The sequence below is a fragment of the Salmo salar genome, chromosome ssa18, assembly GCF_905237065.1.
Source record: "Salmo salar chromosome ssa18, Ssal_v3.1, whole genome shotgun sequence".
NCBI classification, from domain to species: domain Eukaryota; kingdom Metazoa; phylum Chordata; class Actinopteri; order Salmoniformes; family Salmonidae; genus Salmo; species Salmo salar.
This window is the reverse complement of record NC_059459.1, coordinates 55,306,252-55,325,556: the sequence shown is the minus strand read 5'-3', so window position 1 is coordinate 55,325,556 and position 19,305 is coordinate 55,306,252. Positions and strand designations below refer to the sequence as shown.

At 43.0% G+C, this 19,305-nt stretch overlaps 2 protein-coding genes across 4 annotated transcripts in view; one reads left to right on the top strand and one right to left on the bottom strand.

Annotated features, from left to right (window-relative positions):
- The first annotated feature begins 1,548 nt into the window (after window positions 1-1,548).
- LOC106577502 (mitotic spindle assembly checkpoint protein MAD2A-like) lies at window positions 1,549-6,729 on the top strand. Its single transcript, XM_014155562.2, has 5 exons — window positions 1,549-1,706; window positions 1,998-2,144; window positions 3,796-3,916; window positions 4,266-4,369; window positions 6,059-6,729. The coding sequence occupies exons 1-5, from the start codon at window positions 1,643-1,645 to the stop codon at window positions 6,229-6,231; spliced, it is 609 nt and encodes a 202-aa protein (XP_014011037.1). The 5' UTR covers window positions 1,549-1,642; the 3' UTR covers window positions 6,232-6,729.
- Window positions 6,730-8,446: 1,717 nt separating this feature from the next.
- Window positions 8,447-19,305, bottom strand: part of LOC106577501 (cGMP-specific 3',5'-cyclic phosphodiesterase) — a 91,661-nt gene continuing 80,802 nt past the window's right edge. For all 3 annotated transcript variants that reach the window (XM_014155561.2, XM_014155558.2, XM_014155559.2), the window contains exons 13-22: window positions 18,484-18,630; window positions 17,384-17,509; window positions 15,741-15,835; window positions 15,520-15,607; window positions 13,669-13,769; window positions 13,208-13,285; window positions 12,134-12,197; window positions 10,728-10,802; window positions 10,392-10,475; window positions 8,447-10,240 (exon numbers count right to left, since the gene is read on the bottom strand). In XM_014155561.2, coding sequence (XP_014011036.1) covers window positions 10,121-10,240; window positions 10,392-10,475; window positions 10,728-10,802; window positions 12,134-12,197; window positions 13,208-13,285; window positions 13,669-13,769; window positions 15,520-15,607; window positions 15,741-15,835; window positions 17,384-17,509; window positions 18,484-18,630 — 978 coding nt within the window. In that variant the 3' untranslated portion in view covers window positions 8,447-10,120. The remainder of the gene's footprint in view (window positions 10,241-10,391; window positions 10,476-10,727; window positions 10,803-12,133; window positions 12,198-13,207; window positions 13,286-13,668; window positions 13,770-15,519; window positions 15,608-15,740; window positions 15,836-17,383; window positions 17,510-18,483; window positions 18,631-19,305) is intronic.

Sequence of the window (19,305 nt, the reverse complement as noted above, 5' to 3'; positions counted from 1 at the left end):
AATGTATGCAATATTCAGTGTATATACAGGCCAGGCTATAGGACCATGCATTTTTCTTGATCATATGACCTGAACAGGAAAAACTCCAGACCATATATTCAGTCACATGGTCAGGAAAAACTCCTGGCTCAATTCATCACACCTCCACATATTGGAAAATGAATCTTTGTCACAGCTAACCTGTGTGAGGCCTAAACTAGTCTGCAGCCTCTTCAACGCTATGAGAGATATCTGGTACACTTTAGGTTTTTACAAGGTCCTCTCCTTGTCCTGTACTGTATTTGATCGAAGGCTAGGTAACCTTTGCTGTGGCACCAGGGAGTACCAGGACTGGGGAAAGGCTATCGGCTATATTTTACACACAAACACAACCCTGCTATGGTGTATTCTACACCTCTTAAATCCTGCGTTTAGTTGATGGGCTTTTGTGTTCTTTACCCTTGTCTGGATGTTCACAGAACTTTCATAACTTATTGATAGGATGATGAATGCGAACATCATGCCTGTGGTAGAGGATAATGCATGTTTCAATGACCAACGTGTGAGTACTGTGCAAAAGGTAATTTCACTGTTAGGTCATATTGCCTGTATGGTTATCCACAGTACCAGGAAAGAGAAAGTGCTTTCCATAGACAACATCACATTTTCAGGTGTGGCATTATTCCTCAACAGTGTTGTGACATCTGGCAGATGATATAGTTATCGCTGGAAAAATGTAAGATTGTTGCACATATGGTTTTTGACTTGATGGTGTGTTGTAGCTCATCTAAAATGAAAAAAGAAAGACAAAGTGGTGGTCAAAGGCAGGTCGCTGGTGAGAGGGTAAAGGGTAATAAGATCCTTTCATATTTACAAATAACTTTTCCCAGCAGCACTATTGCTATCTCTAAAGAATAATTATGACGAAGAAGATCGTAAAACCGCAAACCCTGTAAGTCATAATGATTTTGTAGTGGCCTATGAATTAAACAGTAAAAGATAATGGTGTTGAAACAGTCTAGAGTAAGAACATGTTGAGAAAAAAAATGGAATGGTTAAAGGGGCAATCAGCAGTTGCTACATCCATTATTGGATTTATGAATGAAATGATATGCACCCATTGACTCTTGAAGAATATAACGTATAAATGACTCATGAGCTTAGTTTAACTGTCTTACCTTATCAGAACTCAAAATATAAGCTTGTTTTACAAACACTGTATAGCCTCAAAACATGGTTAAAACTATGATTTTGATATCATGGATGATCAGTCCTTGCATCCATACACTGTCTGTGAATTTGAGCGATTACATTTCTGCAGCCCCATCCCTCAGCTTTTTACCGAAACAGTGGCGGGGACTCGCTTTGTTATTGTTGTAACTGCTGATTGGAAAAGCATATGCTATGTCTGGAGGCTTCTTATACAGTATAACGGCATGGATGAGAAATTACCTGCAGAAGTTTGTAAATCTCTAAATCTAGTGAACATCGCCCTCTAGAGTAAAAAAGCCAACATTGTTGAAAACGTCATCAACTATGCGACACGTTGGTAAAACGCATGCGCAGGAAGTCCAACGCTAACAAATTTCAAACTGGGCGGCGGGTAGAAAGATCTGACGAGAAAATACAATACAGTAAAAGGATATAGCTAAATAGTTAAATAATGACGAGCACACTGAAAGGTATTACCCTGAAAGGAAGCGCTGAGCTTGTGGCCGAGTTTTTCTGTAAGTATTTCACCAACTTGGTTTTATTTGGGCAGTTTTTGTGACTGATCAACAAAAAAAAGGAAAGGCATGCTGCATGAATAACATGGCGAGGATTTTCTTTGTGGAAGCTAGCTAACATTGTTTTCAGCTACCACATACGCATTTGTGCACGGCCATACGTTGTAAATGTATTTGCTTCAATCATAGTTATCAACATTCTGTATTTTGTAGATAGGTTAACTAGCTAACTTAACTACCAGTGTGGTTGGTTGTAACGTTTAGCTAGTTATGTTGTTTTTCTCCCTGCAGCATTCGGTATCAACAGCATCCTGTACCAGCGAGGGATCTACCCTCCGGAGACGTTCTCCCGAGTCACCCAGTATGACATGAGCCTTCAGCTCACTACTGACACCAAGCTGAAGAACTACCTGACCAACGTGGTATCTCAACTCAAAGGTACAGAATGAAATAAACGTCATTTAGTTGAATTTAGCACATGCGCAGAACGTTATTTGGGAGCAGGGGACAGCGACTGCCATATCACACAGTACAGTGATTGTATCTCTCTGATCTTAACTCCGAAAAAACTATCCAATTGTCATTCTGAAGTAAAAGTAGAGATACCCTAATGGAGAATGACTAAAGTGAAAGTCACCCAGTAAAATACTGCTTGAGTAAATGTAGAAGTCATTTAAACTTCCGTATATTAACGGCACCATTTAGTTGTTTTTATTTATGGAGGCCATGGGTCGAGGGCTGCGGAACCTGCAGTTCTCGACAGAGATCATTGCTGCGCGTTCGGTGTTTTTTAGGCTGGGAGTGGGCGATCAGATTAGACAATTTTGTGAAGAAAATAATTTTGTTCCGCAGATTATTTGGAAACTGTAGTCTTTCTGCTTTGTATGAGTTAGCCTAAGCTTACCTATTGTATGAAAAGCACATCATTGTTGCATTATTTACACACTCAGAATGCACCGCTTCAAGTTAAATCGCCCACCTCTCCTCTTTGTTCACATTGGCAGTGGTGTAAAGCACTTAAGTAAAACATACTGTAATGTTACTTAATAATTTTGGCGGGGATAGGTGTACTTTTATATTTTTTACAACTTTTACTTCACTACATTCCTAAAGAAAATTATGTACTTTTTACTCCATAAAGTTTCCCTGATACCCAAAAGTATTGTTACCATTTTGAAAGTTTAGCAGGACAGGAAAATGGTCCAATTCAAGCACTTATCAAGAGAGCATCCCTGGTCATCCCTACTACCTGATCTGGCGGATTCACTAAACACAAATGCTTCATTTGTAAATTGACTGAGTGTGCCCCTGGCTATCCATCAAGTTAAAAAAATATATATATTGTCATCTGGTTTGCTTAATATTCGAAATTAGAAATGATGTATGTTTTTACTTTAGCAATTACATTTACTTTTGATACTTAAGTAGTATTTTACTGGGCAACTTTTACTTGAGTCATTTTCTATTACGGTATGTTTACTTTTACTCAATTGGGTAACTTTTCCACCGCTGCACATTAGCAGTTTGAGGTGAATCAAATCCTATTTATTTGGATATCCGATTTGAATCTTTACTTTTTCCTGCAGTCTGAATAAATGTGGCTTGCTATAAATCTGAATCCTGGCCATTTGAACTGTCTGAATGGTTAAATCTGATTGATTTGCATGCAAGTTTTTACTTTTATTTAACCTTTATTTAACTAGGCAAGTCAGTTAAGAACATTTTCTGGCCTACCGGGGAACAGTGGGTTAACTGCCTTGTTCAGGGGCAGAACGACAGATTTATTTTTCCTCGTCAGCTCGGGGATTCGATCCTGCAACCTTTCGGTTACTCGCCCAACGCTCTAACCACTAGGCTACCTGTGGCTTGCTAGCTACACTGTTGACATGGTTTACAAACAAATTAGTGAATGTGCTAAATCAAAAGGGGTGCAGTCAAAAGTGATTGAAATCAAATGGAGAGACCCAATAGCCTTGTCAGACTCTGAAGGACTTTGAGTTAGGGTTCAGCCAGACTTGGGTTTTCACCATCTTGATCATTGTTTTTTTTTACACTGTAGTCTGGTGTATAACTTGTCTCTGTATTGCAGAGTGGCTGTTTGACTGCACAGTGCAGAAGCTGGTGCTGGTGATCACATGTCTGGAGACCAACGAGGTGCTGGAGAGGTGGCAGTTTGACATTGAGTGTGACAAGAGTGCCAAGGAGATCAGGTAATGGAGGATACTCCAGCAGTGGACCTGACCACCACACACAGCCACTACACTACTTAGAACACGCTGGACTATTTGTAGCCTTATAGTACTTCCCACCAGGCCACTAGGAACACTGTCATACTTTGAGAATGTGGGTACTTTTTATGAAGAGGTAATCACTTTATGCCCTTTGGCTATTTTTGTTGCATTTGCTATTTCACCGCTTGCCAATGTTGACTTTTGCTATCATGCAGATCGCTGCAGTTAGGACAAGGTTAAGTCATGCCTGACCACTTGGTGCAATAGTGCAGTATGGTTTGACATTGAGAGTAAATGTGTGGTTGTCTTTGTGTCTCTCTTCTCTCAGTGCTCCCAGGGAGAAATCCATCAAGTCCATCCAGGATGAGATTCGCTCAGTCATCAGACAGATCACCGCCACTGTCACCTTCCTACCCCTGCTGGAGACTGCCTGTGAGTACTGTGTGTGTGAACCAGTGTTTCCGTTGTCCGTTAATTGGTGGCTTTTGGCCAATACAAAAAAGAAATACAAGAAGGCAGACAAACCAAAATATTGCCGGACACGTTGTGTGCCAGAAAATATCCTGATGAAAACAAATATCCTATGTGGTCTTTCTAGAAATAATGAGGCCAATGTGTGACATTGGGATAAAAAAATATTGTGAAACACAACATTTAAAGGATTTTCATGCAGTTCCACATGTGTACTGAGAGAAATAAAAGTGAATTGACCCACAACAAGGTCTAGGACTATACATCCTTTAAGCAGGGTTCATACAGACATTGGCAAGTGAAATTCAACGACTTTCGGGGATTTTTTCCAAGCACTTAGTTGTAATTATAAGGGTGCAGGAGAACTTTTAAATTGGCTCCAATAATTGCAAGGACCTTTCAAAGCACCAAATTAAGGAAATGTCTGATTTAAGGTAGGCCTAAGAGATACTTGAATTTCTGAGCTCCAAGTTCAAGTAGGCTACGTCAAGCCCCTTGTATTGTTTAACATTGCATTTTGTTTTTTGGAAAACAAAATGTATTTGTAATGTTATTTCATTACCACTAGGCTATGTAACTTGTCATTATATCCATAATAATTCACAGGAATAGCTTTGGGTGTTGTGCAATACTCTATCCTCCACAATTGCGCACAGTGGACTCGGTGTACAATCCAAGGCACAAAAACATGAACACATTACCTTGATCCTTCATCTGTTAAATTGTCAAGCAGACAATAACAATAACTGACGATCAACATCAATTTGCTAAGGATATTAGATTCAGCGTGGATCCAGACACAACTGTCTTCACCGGCATAACTAATGAGACACCAAATACTCTGGACGTTCCTCACGAACACCTGTTTTCACATGTGCTATCACTACAGCTGTTTGACACTTGACTGTCATTTGAAAAATTCCTTCCTGGATCAGATGTGTGAAAATATCAAAGCGTAACTAATCAGCTGGACACCAAATGCGCATCCAACAAGTATTGTGCAGAATTATTGAAGAACCACGTTAATGACAATATCGATTTAAGTTTTAAGTATCAAGGTAAGATGACTATCGGTTAGAAGCATTCATTTTTGCAATCACATTTACTATTGTGGATTTGTGTGCCTGTGTGAACTGTTTTTGCCCTGTAACATAAGGAGATACGAAATGTTATGTAGTTATACTGCATTTCTGAGATCTCTATACAAACAACTCTGACAGCTAGATCCAGGATTCTTACAGGGTTCGAATTCAATGTCTAATTTAACTAATTAATGCATAAAATATGATAATGACAACTTACGACATAAATGCAAGGACAGAAAAGGGTTAAACAGGTTTTATATAAACTTGTGAATTTTTTTGAATAAAGCTATGATCCCCCTCCCCTATATATTAATGTAATGACAAGAAAAAAACTGGCAGATTTGTTATCAATGATTTATCAACAGCTGTAACTAGTTGTCCAGTGTAGGAAGTCCTCACTGGTACCCTAGGTTATAGAAAGACCCATTGACCGCATTGTACAAAGAGCCTATGTTGAGTTGGTAGGCTATCATTTCTCCTTGTATAATTATTGCAGTCACTTCCATGTGGTGTTAATGACATTATACCACGCTGCCTGATGATAACCCTTGATCTTTCTCCCCAGGTGCCTTCGACCTCCTCGTCTACACCGACAAGGACCTGGAAGTGCCGGACAAGTGGGAGGAGTCAGGCCCCCAGATCATTGACCAGTCGGAGGAGGTTCGCCTGCGCTCCTTCACCACCTCCATCCACAAGGTCAACAGCATGGTGACCTACAAGAGGACCGACTCAGCCTAGAACCTGACCTCTAACCTATGACCCCCACTGTACATAGTTAACTCTCATGGTCGCCTCTCCCCTGCTGCGTACTATAGGTATGTTGGAGATTGACTACAACTGATCTACAAATCATACTCGGTAGTCATTTAGGATACCAGGTGATTTGTAGATGAGTCAGTTTGGAGTCCCCGGCTGCAATCTCAAACGCACACAATGCATATGACACAATACATATGAAAACAGAAATGTTACACTGCCCTCTTCTCCCTTCAACTCATGTCTCATTATCTTTACATACAGTGCCTTCAGAAAGTATTCTGGCCCCTTAACTTTTTCCACGTTTTGTTACAGCTGTATTCGTATTATGTATTCAATGTTATTTCCCCCCTCATCAATCGTCACACAATACCCCATAATGACAAAGCAAAATAGTTTGAAAAAATGTATTTTTGCTAATTTATAACAAACTGAAATATCACGTTTACATAAGTATTCAGACCCTTTACTCAGTACTTTGTTGAAGCACCTTTGGCAGTGATTACAGTATCAAGTCTTCTTGGGTATGACGCTACAAGCTTGGCACACCTGTATTTGGGGAGTTTCTCCCATTTTTCTCTGCAGATCCTCTCAAGCTCTGTCAGGTTGGATGGGGAGCATTGCTGTACAGCTATTTTCAGGTTTCTCCAGAGATGTTCGATCGGGTTCAAGTCCGGGCTCTGGCTGGGCCCCTCGGACATTCAGAGACTTGTCCCGAAGCCACTCCTGCGTTGTCTTGGCTGTGTGCTTAGGATCGTTGTCCTGTTGGAAGGTGGAACCCCCCCCAGTTTTTTTATCTCTCTGTACTTTACTCCGTTCATCTTTCCCTCCCAGTCCCTGCCGCTGAAAAACATCCCCACAGCATGATGCTGCCACCACCATGCTTCACCATAGGGATGGTGCCAGGTTTTCTCCAGACGTGACACTTGGCATTCAGGCCAAAGAGTTCAATCTTGGTTTCATCAGACCAGAGAAACTTGTTTCTCATGGTCTGAGAGTCTTTAGGCGACTTTTGTTTTTAGGTGCCTTTTGGCAAACTCCAAGCGGGCTGCCGTGCCTTTTACTGAGGAGTGGCTTCCGTCTGGCCACTCTACCATAAAGGCCTGATTGGTGGAGTGCTGCAGAGATGGTTGTCCTTCAGGAAGGTTCTCCAATCTCCACAGAGGACCTCTAGAGCTCTGTCAGAGTGACCATCGGGTATTTGGTCACCTCCCTGACCAAGACCCTTCTCCCCCGATTGCTCTCGGAAGAGTCTTGGTGGTTCCAAACTTCTTCCATTTAAGAATGATGGAGGCCACAGTGCTCTTGTAGACCTTCAATGCTGCAGACATTTTTTGATAGCTTTCCCCAGATTTGTGCCTCGACACAATCCTGTCTCAGAGCTCGACGGACAATTCCTTCGACCTCATAGCTTGGTTTTTGCTCTGACATGCACTGTCAACTGTGGGACCTGATATAGACAGGTATGTGCCTTTCCAAATCATGTCCAATCAATAGAATTTATCACAGGTGGACTCCAATCAAGTTGTAGAAACATCAAGGATGATAAAAGGAAACAGGATGCACCTGAACTCAATTTCAAGTCTCATAGCAAAGGGTCTGAATACTATGTAAATAAGGTATTTCATTTTTTTTATTTGTAATACATTTGCAAAAATTGCGTTATGGGGTATTGTGTGTAGATTGAGGATTTTTAAAATGTAATCCATTTTAGAATAAGGCTGTACTGTAGCAAAATGTGGAAAAAGTCAAGGGGTCTGAATACTCTCTGAAGGCACTGTGTGTGTATAAATAGTCCTTTTATACTGTTTATTCTGTCCTGTCTTTTTCTCTGTGTATCGGGATACTTTGTTCTTCCTGGCTCACTGCTTTGATGTACATATTGCCTGTAAGTGGTCACTGATCCACTTTGCATTCATTTTTTTCTTGTCTTCTATCCAGTTCTGAGCCTCTCTGTTTTAGAAGCTAGTGGTTTGTGTTGTATTTTTAAGAAATATTCCTGAAATATGTGTCCATTTGATCGTCCTCAAGTCTGATCTGTGTGTTACTACTGCAATTGCCCAGAAGGTGGCAAAGTAACACGTTTTTTTAGTTCTGCTTAGTTATCATCTCTCTGTAAATGTAAAATAAATGGTTGTTTAGACAAGTATGACATTATCCAAAGTTTGTTTGCACAAATGACATGGCACATAGAAAATAAGCAGTATCCTTTTTAATGGGATGTACCATTCAACTTGTCTCAGTGTTCTTCAGAGTCAACGAGAAGGAGGTGGGAAAACCCTTCATGTCTTTACACGGAACCATTTCTACATGTCATATTACCTCAGCCTCCACTAACAACCAACAGGGCTGCTGTCCTGTGACTACACACAGCCATCTTTATCGATGCTGTAACTTCACATGCAACACCACAGGTCTATCATTGAAGTAACACATCTTCTCTAGAAAAAAGGAAAAGCAACTATCCTCTTTTTTTTTTAAGCACAAATTCAGGAACTACAGTATTTCTGGAAACTTCTTCAAGTACAAAATACAACCACGGTAACAACTGTGGTCCTCGGAGGGACCACGTACGTCTACACGGATAAGTGCTGCAGTTAGGACATGGTTAAGTAACATTTGGATGAGTTTCTCCTGTGAATGACAGTGACGCAGTTCACATATCTCTACCTGAAAACTACTATAGTATATCATGTGAATGTTGGAGGCAGAAAGTTTAGAGAAAGAGAGTGGGTGGTTATTCAGTCCTGTCATTTCCTGTATTGGAAGAAATGTAAAAAGAAAATAACTCTATAATGCCATTTTAAAATGTTCCACTACAAATACAAATTACCTCAAGGTAGACTGACAACATTGCAAATTGATTTTGGGCTTCTGACTGTCAAGCTCTGTTTCAACTAGACACCCCAGCCTCACATTCAACACGTTTCAAAAAGGACCACCTGCTGGGCTCGTCCATTATGTGGGCCAACAGGGTGGACAAGTGGCTACATACAAATGGGTTATTTTTTAAGTGTGAAATTGGACCTTTCATACCTATCATGTCACAGGAAGGCAGTGGAATCTTCTAGACCACGTGTCTAGTCTTTGGCTCCTTTACAATTTGCAAAGTTAAAATAATATAACACCTAAAAATACACATATGAATGGTCGAGTGATGTTTTCAAAGCAGAGACATTTGGATCGTTTGGTAATAAAACATACATTGTTTTATAAAGACGTGTGAGTGTGTGAGTTCTCAACATGAAACTGACGATACAGTATAGAAATCTAATAAATATATAAAACATAAATATGCAATAGTTATAACGAGTGACAATGTTACAAAAATGTATGTTCTCTCAAAATCTTTGTGGTGTGTGCGTGCACCCTGGTGTTACAAACAAGCTTCTTACTGTGGTGCTGTACGGTGTGTAGAAAGTAAAGTATCTGTACTAAGACCTGGGTTCAAATAGTATTTGTAATCTTTAATTGAGCTTTCCTGGTGCAATGGCACCAGTCTATTGTACAAATCCTGCCCCGCCCATCTGGCACTCCGGGCAAGCTCAAATTATTTGCGAGATTTCAGATACTGTTTGAACCCAGGTCTGTCTGTCTACAGTACTATGGTGTCATATTGATCCCTCGGAGCTCAGTAGGCCAATGGTAGCCGCGCACACGCAAACCTCTCTCCTCTCCTGTCCAGTCTACTTCACTTCCTCCGACTAAGGGATATACTATAGTGAGACTTCCTTCATGTAGGGAGTCGACTTTGTGCAAAAATAAAAAAAGACTATGGTAATAAATATAGCTTAGTGTTGATGCGGTCTGCTCGGGGGTGGGGTGGTGTAGGGTTGGAGTGATAGTGGGGATGGCGGGACGTTGACCATTTCTACACCACTCCGTTGAAGAAGCCTTTGTCGCCCTGTTCGGCCAGAATCTTCCAATTCTGTCTGTTCTTCTGGCAGCCCTCGAGTAGTGGGGAACACGACTCAGACATACCAGCCAGGGTCTGATGGACAGACAGACCGAGAGAGAGAGAGAGGGGAACAGGGAGAATGATAGCGCACCTTCCTTATGTCAGTGTTTACATGTCACACATGGTATATGGCCAATTGCATTTTTCTTAAACATGACAAAGATCAATCACTGATGTGCCTCACCTCATACAGCTGTGTACAGATGGCATCGATGAACGACACCTGCATGCTTGGAATCTTATCGCGCTTTTCCCGATTCATCAGATCCTAGGAAAGGAAACGAGCTTCAGAAAACATCGATTTTTTGCTCTCAAATTGATATCTGACTTATCTTGGCCAACATGTCAAAACCTACCTCTGCACAAAGTATGCATGTCCACATGCCAGGATATTACAATCAGAGCCTTGTAATTCAATTTCACAAACCCTGATTTCCAATGGTATTGGCCCAACTAGGCAATGTAATAGTGCAATACAGAATAATAATTGCAGGTGGTAAGGCATTGAAGAAGTGCTTACTATTGGCTCAATGTTGAGTTCTTGTCTCTCCTTGTCCCCTTGCTCAAAGAACTCTGTAGCCACTAGCTCGGCTATCTGCAAGAGAAGATGGAGAGAGACAGACAAAAAAGAAAGGCCGCTTTTAAATGTGCCTCAAAGTGGAATGATGTTTCAATCGGGTAAAGGACAAATGGAACCCTCATAGTCTTTTCAACAACCGCGTGCAGAGTCCGGTTTGATAGGATACAACCCTAGGATTGTGTCTGAATAAATGCTTCAGCCAATCGTTTGTCCTATTCAGGCTTTTTAGTTTGTTCACGCCTTTCGCAGATATCTATGCATTTCAATGGAGTTGTTTTACACGAATGTGATACGAGGCAGGTCGAGAGGGAACGGAGGCTGGATCAGCAATCGTCCTCCTGTTATGTGGATCAAAAGGAAATTCTCTGTTGCCAATTTCATCTGATGCCCCACAATAGCACTCGCTCAGCACCCTATAAAGTGTTCCTTGACATTTCTAGCACGGGAATGATGCAATAGCGAGAGAGAGAAATAAATATAGATAGAAAGAAAAAAGCATCATGGTTTCTGCTTCTGAACAGAGTAACAGCCCTGCTGCATTGACAGACTGTTTCTCTTAACAAGGGATCAATAAGATCTGACTAGGGCCTCGGGTCCCCAATCAAGGAAGTGTGTGTGTGTGTGTGTGTGGCAGCCATCTGCGGAACACTGATTGGAGCTGTGTAATCAAGACTAGAGAGCCGCGGGGGTTGGGGGGGTTCAGTTGAGGAAAGGAGAGAATGCCGGGGGGGAAGAGAGGAGGAGAGACATTTTTGTACACATCTTGGCTGAAATAGCATCAACTCTAATAATATCTACTGAGCTCAACGGAATATGTATGTATGTGAAAGAGACCGTGTGTGTGCACAAATTGTTAAGACTGTACTGAATTGCATTTGTGTGTGTGTGTGTGTGTGTGTGTGTGTGTGTGTGTGTGTGCGTGCATATCAGTTCTGTAGGTATTATGTAAGGAGAGGAGAGGACAGGGCTACAGCAGTTTGTGTCTATCCTCTAATGAGCATCTAGCTCTTTGATCACACACACACACACACACACACACACACACACACACACACACACGGCTAGAGGCCTGTCTGAACCTCTCCCTCCATTGCACCGAGGGAGCCTAATGAGGAACAGGAGAAACAGACTTACACAGGGGAGTTGAAGTGAGACGGGTAGAAGGAGAAAGAGAGCGACAGAAAGAAAGAGAACATAATCTAATGGGAGAAAAGAAAAGGCAGAGGTACTCATAAAGGAGAAAGACATGTTTCTAAGGATTTCAAAGGAGATACCAGTAACAAGACAGTTTGGTTGATAAAGTGAGTCTTGAGTGTAGTGAAAGTTATCTAACTGGACAGTCTTACCCTCTTCTGTATTGGCCAAGGCTTGGTAATGGCAGAAATATCACATGCAGTCATCAGCATTGACCTTCAGGGGGTAATAAACCAACACAAAAGCATTGTAAGACAAGTCGAGAGCTTTACACTGAGTGTTCTTTCCATGACATACACTGAACAAAAATATAAATGGAAAATTAAACAATTTCAAAAATGTTGATGAGTTATGGTTCATATAAGGAAATCAGTCAATTGAATTAAACTCATTAGGCCTGAATCTATGGATTTGACATGACTGGGCAGGGGTGCAGCCATGGGTGGGCCTTGGAGGGCATAGGACCACCCACTGAGGAGCCAGGCCCAGCCAAACAGAATGTGTTTTTCCCCACAAAAAGGCTTTTCTGATGACAACCCGCCCCCCCCCCTGTTATTAGGAAGGTGTTCCTAATGTTTTGTACACTCAGGTATATTATACACCAGGGTTTAGTGATGGGGGAAAAAAATGTATAGTTACACATCGCAATATAATTTTTGGACAATATTATATTGATACTTTGACTCCAACTATCGATTTGTTCAAAATAATGATATTTATTAGCTAGAGCTAGTCGGCTGTACCTGCAACAAAACTCTGATATTTTCATCCTATAGCTTGTTCTCATCTTCTTTTCAAATGGTGAGTCAGCATATTTTCATCACTTTAATCCCATGAATAATCAAAACTCACTTTCTCATGTTCTCTTTTGTCTCCCTGCAGCAGACATACTGAGCAATATGTTTGGAACATCAAATCGCAATACATATCTTATCCGCACCTAAGTGTTGTGATAATATCGTATCGTGAAGTCCCTGGCAATTCCCAGCCCTACCAGGGTTCATGTCAATTCCACCTCAATCCACTCCATTTAGAAAGTGAAATCAAATAAAATGGCATATTATTTTCTATGGGGACTTTTTCATTGGGAATGTTTGATAGGGAATTTCAATTGCCTTTCGAAATTGACTGAATTGAAATGGAATTGATCCCAACCTTGACAGACACAAATAATCTATCCCCAGGTGAATGGTGAAGATGGTATACTGTAGGTAGTGTCCACTAACCTCAGTAAGTCTTTATGGTAGTCATCATCCCAGACAAACTGGCTGTTCTTGGTCAGCTCAAAGAACTCTCCTCTCCTCCTGAAAAGATAAACAGATATCCAATTAACTGCATATCTCCCCTCCGCCTACAGTCTAGTTATACGCCCACACTTCAGACAGGGAGAGAGGGGAAAAAAGAGAGCGAAGGAGGGAGAGGGAGGGGATATTAGGAGAGAGGTGGGTGTAAAAAAAAAGAGATAAATGTGTGATAGAGGTGAGGGGGGGAGAGAGATACAGTAAATCACAGTTTCAGCACATCATCATAGGATCTTCTAATGAATAAGCCAATGGGTTTCCACTTCCACCTTAACATTTTCCACAGCCCATCAACCTAAGTTGAAGTTATAATGAAAACTGCATAAAATTCGACTTGAATGGGCTCCCTCTGTGAGCGTCCCAGCTGTGTGTGACATTTAACCTACTTCATGTACAGAGCCAGGTCCGTTGCCAGAATAGCCCTCTCGATCATCTTCAGAGTGGCCTTGTACTCATCCAGAGACAGACTGCTCAGAATCTGATTCCCCTGGGGGAGAGAGAGGGAAGGGACAGAGCGAGAGAGAGAGGGAGGGAGATGGAGGGAGATGGAGAGAGAAAGAGAGAGGGAGGGATATGGAGAGAGAAAGAGAGAGAGAGGGAGGGATATGGAGAGAGAAAGAGAGAGAGAGGGAGGGAGATGGAGAGAGAAAGAGCGAGAGGGAGGGAGATGGAGAGAGAAAGAGAGAGGGAGGGATATGGAGGGAGATGGAGAGAGAAAGAGAGAGAGAGGGAGGGAGATGGAAAAAGAGCGAGAGGGAGGGAGATGGAGAGAGAAAGAGCGAGAGGGAGGGAGATGGAGAGAGAAAGAGAGCGAGAGGAAGGGAGATGGAAAGAGAGAGAGGGAGGGATATGGAGAGAAAGAGAGAGAGAGGGAGGGAGATGGAGAGAGAAAGAGCGAGAGGGAGGGAGATGGAGAGAGAAGGAGAGAGAGAGAGATGGAGAGAGAAAGAGAGCGAGAGGAAGGGAGATGGAAAGAGAGAGAGAGGGAGGGAGATGAAGAGAGAAAGAGAGAGAGGGAGGGAGATGGAGAGAGAAAGAGAGAGAGAGGGAGATGGAGAGAGAAAGAGAGAGAGATGGAGAGAGAAAGAGAGAGAGATGGAGAGAGAAAGAGAGCGAGAGGAAGGGAGATGGAGAGAGAAAGAGAGAGAGGGAGGGAGATGGAGAGAGAAAGAGAGAGAGATGGAGAGAGAAAGAGAGCGAGAGGAAGGGAGATGGAGAGAGAAAGAGAGAGAGATGGAGAGAGAAAGAGAGCGAGAGGAAGGGAGATGGAGAGAGAAAGAGAGAGAGGGAGGGAGATGGAGAGAGAAAGAGAGAGAGAGGGAGATGGAGAGAGAAAGAGAGAGAGAGATTGAGAGAGAAAGAGAGCGAGAGGAAGGGAGATGGAGAGAGAAAGAGAGAGAGAGGGAGGGAGATGCAGAGAGAAAGAGAGGCAGGGCGTACAAGTTATTGAGCAAGTTCAACTATAGCATGGGTGCCATGGAAACACAAATTCCACAACACTCGTAATCAATTCAACAATTGGATCTGCTCTCCTTTCTTTGCGATGTGTGTGTATAATGGTGTGTTTGTGTGTGTCAATGTGTGTGTGTGTCTACTACATCCCAGATTAACTAAGTGTTGCTCTCCAGTGAATCTGTGCCCATAAAGATGAAGCACTACTTTATTACACCATAGTGTAGGAGTGTTATCTCCTAGAGACTAGCAGCTGGAGCTCGTGGACTGCAACCCAAATGACATACTCCCTATACAGTGCACTACTTTTGACAAGGTAGTGAGTGGTAAGAGGTAGTGCACTATATAGGGGATAGGGTGCCATAGGACACATGGAATTGGCACTAAAGGGGAAATGAGGAAACACTAGCATCCTGCTATGTATCTCAAACACGTTATGGTGAATGATGCCGGCCGTTTTATTGTTCCTGAAGAATAAATGCAGAACTGACTGAATGAGTTACGGTAACAGGGTATTTGGATAGCCCATCTGGAGATGCTCTACAATAACATTTCAACTGACTATCTACTAACCCTAATCCTAACCTTAACCCCTTATCCTAATCCTAACCTTAACCCTTACCCTTATTCTAACCCCTTATTCTAAACCTAACCTTAACGTAACCTTGATAGTATGACCATCTGTAGAGCATCTACAGATGGACTATCCAAATCAAGTGTGATCTGATTTCCTGAGTAAATAATGGAATGAGTGAATGTGTGTGTGTGTGTGTGTGTGTTCTTACTGGGCTGTTGAGGATCATGAGACACTGGTCAAAGTGGTGGTGCTCCATGGTGGAGTGGCAGTAAAGCTGGGCCAGGGGATGGTCACTCCTGATGGAGGTAGTTACACACAAGAACTGTGAGACACACACACACACACACACACACACACACACACACACACACACACACACACACACACACACACACACACACACACACACACACACCTATTACAGCCTACCTCTGTATGTAGGAGTTGTTGACTCCTCTGTGGTCCAGGTCGTGACTCAGGGTGGCGATCATCAAGGCCAGGATCTCCAGCTCACTCATATTACTCTGACAGACAGAGAGATGGAGGGAGAGAGGGAGAGGGAGAAGAAGAAAATGAGGCACACCATCCTCAAAGATGTCCGTGGGGTTTCCCATTACAAAGACCATAGTACTAACACACACACAGACACACACACACACAAGCACCCACGCACCAACTTCCATCACAAGGCCATAGGAGGCTACCACCAAACAAACATAGACACAGGTTCACATATGTACGCCGTATGCATGCATACATACACCCACACACATACATACACATACATGCGCTTTATCTTGGCCAGGTCGCAGTTGTAAATGAGAACTTGTTCTCAACTGGCCTACCTGGTTAAATAAAGGTTAAATAAAAAAATTATTACACAAACCCACATACATACATAATACACCCATACACAAACACCCATACATACACCCATACACATACACATACACACACACACATACACCCACACACATACACCCATACATACTCCCACACACATACACCCACACACATACACCCATACATACTCCCACACACACATACACCCATACATACACCCTCACACATGCACCCATACATACATACACCCACACACATACACCCACACACATACACACTCCCACACACACATACACCCATACATACACCCATACATACACCCCCACACATACACCCATACATACACCCACACACATACACCCACACACACACCCATACATACTCCCACACACATACACCCACACACACCCACACATATACATACATACACCCACACACATACGCACATACATAAACCCACATACATACATACACCCACACACATACGCACACATATATCCCCTCCTCTCCACTACCTCGACGAACGAACACACAGGTGCTTATCAGTCATAAATACGACCAACGAGACACAAATGGTTAGGCAAACAAACTCACACGGCAACTCTCGACACGCACACACACACAAACACTCAGACACACGCACAAACAGTTAGTCTCATTACAGAGGGGGGTGTTAGGCTCTTAGCACTGTCTGCTTGAGAAAGCAGCTTACACATGAACTCAACAGCTATTTGTTAGCAACAACGGGAGCGTAACATTTAACCTACTACTTCCTCTGCATAGTCATCAGAACAGAGCTGGGTGTGAGCACCGAGGGGAACCGGGTTAAACTGGAACTGTGTGTTTGGGATATGTTGAGTTCTGTTTATGTCTGAGACAGTGCTTGCTCAAGTGTCCGTTCAAGTGTCTTCGACTTGCTATTCGTAATAACAATATTCTTCATAATATCTGATCACTTTCAGTTAAGATATCAGAGTAACACATTCAGATGTAGTGGAGAAAATGTGGTGTTTTGGTATTTAAATATGGCGGTTACTGGAAGCCAATGCTGACTTGACAAAACACAATGGTCGGACTGACCCAGCCATGGCACAGTTACAGCACGGTGACTCATTAGCCACTGATCGAACTAACACACATAAGACGTTGCTGCTGGGGTCGGTTATCTACTGATTGGACGGAGTGACCCGGCACCCCTGCCATGCTGGCCATTGATTGGCTGAGCTCACCTGTAACTGGCCAGATTTGAACAGGGCGAACATGCACTGGGAGGTGTTGAAGGCGTGTCTCCAGTTGTGGTAGGCCACGTTCTTCCTGTAGTTCTTCTTTACGCTCAGGATCCACTGGCACAGACTCTACAGTGTGTGGGGGGGGGGGGTTTGAGGGATCGCAGTAGGAGATAGACAAGAAAAAGTGGGGAGAAAGAGGGAAAGATGTGGGGGGAGGAGGAGAAGGAGGGGAGGGCAAAAACAGACAAAATGGAAAACGGTGACAGTGAGTATCTGCACATCCTCATATCGGTAGGGCTTTGATATAATCTGGCCAGCCTGGCATTCTGACTGGCATTATAGAGAAAACCTTGGCCACACTGCAAATCAAATCAATAGATTCTGTTTATCGTATCTTTATCCAATCTTCCCATGTCCTTCCATTTGCCGGCATCAGCTTCCAAATCAAATCCCCATTAGTTAATGCATTGTAGTGGCTAACACTTTTCACATGACTTGCCAATAATCGAAATGAATTTGATTGGCATTTATGTTGCCCTTTTCTCAACCTCAAAATGCTTTGCATTGTATACTGTTCAAGACCAATTTATTGTTACTGCTGAAAGAGAAGGTCACTACGGTATCTCTCATACTGTATCCTCTCAATTCTCAATCGTATGGCTGTTCTGAGGCCAGTGATGGTCAACCATGCCTCATAGGAGTGCAGTGGAGCGATCAGCGAGGTACAGCCTGACACTGGACTAGAGAGCTGACCTGCTCTTATTTATACACTTGGGTGGTCAGCATGCCTGCTCTCACTCACAGAGCTGAAAAATAACCAGGCGCTGTGTAGGGCCCTCACAGCCAATCAAAGGCTCTCTTTATGAGCCGTCCGCGCCGCGGGCACTCTGGAGGGCAACTGTGCCGTAAAAGGACCTCTTAATAATATATAATGGGGTGAGGGGCTGTATTTTAGGAGGTAAAAACACACACATCTACATCAACACTTGTATGCACAGTCGCGTATACACACACACACACACACACTACCATCAACACACGCATGTCGGTACGCACATATGCGTGCACGCACACACACACACACACACACACACACCTACCTTGTATTTCATCTGGAAGTTCTGGACCAGGTTGAGGTCTACAAACATGCGTATGGTGGCCTGAGTGGTCTCAGCGTCGGACAGCTCAAAGTCACTGAAGCTGAACTCCATCAGACGCAGAGACTGGGCTGACGGAACAGTGGCTGCCTTCAAACCCAGAGGGAGAGAGAGGGGAGAGGAGTGTGTGAGATGGATGTACGCATGCACACACACACACACACACACACACACACACACACACACACACACACACACACACACACACACACACACACACACACACACACACACACACACACACACACACACACACACACACACACACACACACACACATTCATATACGATATGCACGCATGTACACACACATATATACTGTAGGTATGAACACACGCACGCACATAGACACACGCATGCACGCACGCCCACATACCCTCCCTAAACACCAGGGATCTATAGCAGGCATTAATAATCGATGAGAGTCTAAGGCACACAGGAGGAGCATCTATCTGTGTTCGGCTCGCCTCCCCTATAACTGACAGACGGCACATCTACACAGAGCAGAAAGGACACCCCCTAATGCACACAGGATCTCTCTCTCTCTCTCTCTCTCTCTCTCTCTCTCTCTCTCTCTCTCTCCCCTCTTCTGCTGTCTTCTGCTGTCTCTATCATTCTGTCTCTCACTTCATTTCGGATCACTTCCTCTTTTATCTGTGGTTGTATATTAATCCCCTTCTCCTTCTCCATTTCTGTCCCCCTGTCACCGTCTATTTCCGCTGCAGTCCCTCTCTTCCTCTCTCCATCTCTCTCTCTCTCTCTCTC

Bases quoted from the DNA above. Each gene is read 5' to 3' on its own strand.
- LOC106577502 (XM_014155562.2), top strand. From the start codon at position 1,643: ATGACGAGCACACTGAAAGGTATTACCCTGAAAGGAAGCGCTGAGCTT. The intron at 2,145-3,795 runs GTACAGAATGAA...TCTGTATTGCAG, and splicing joins CGTGGTATCTCAACTCAAAG to AGTGGCTGTTTGACTGCACA. The intron at 4,370-6,058 runs GTGAGTACTGTG...CTTTCTCCCCAG, and splicing joins ACCCCTGCTGGAGACTGCCT to GTGCCTTCGACCTCCTCGTC.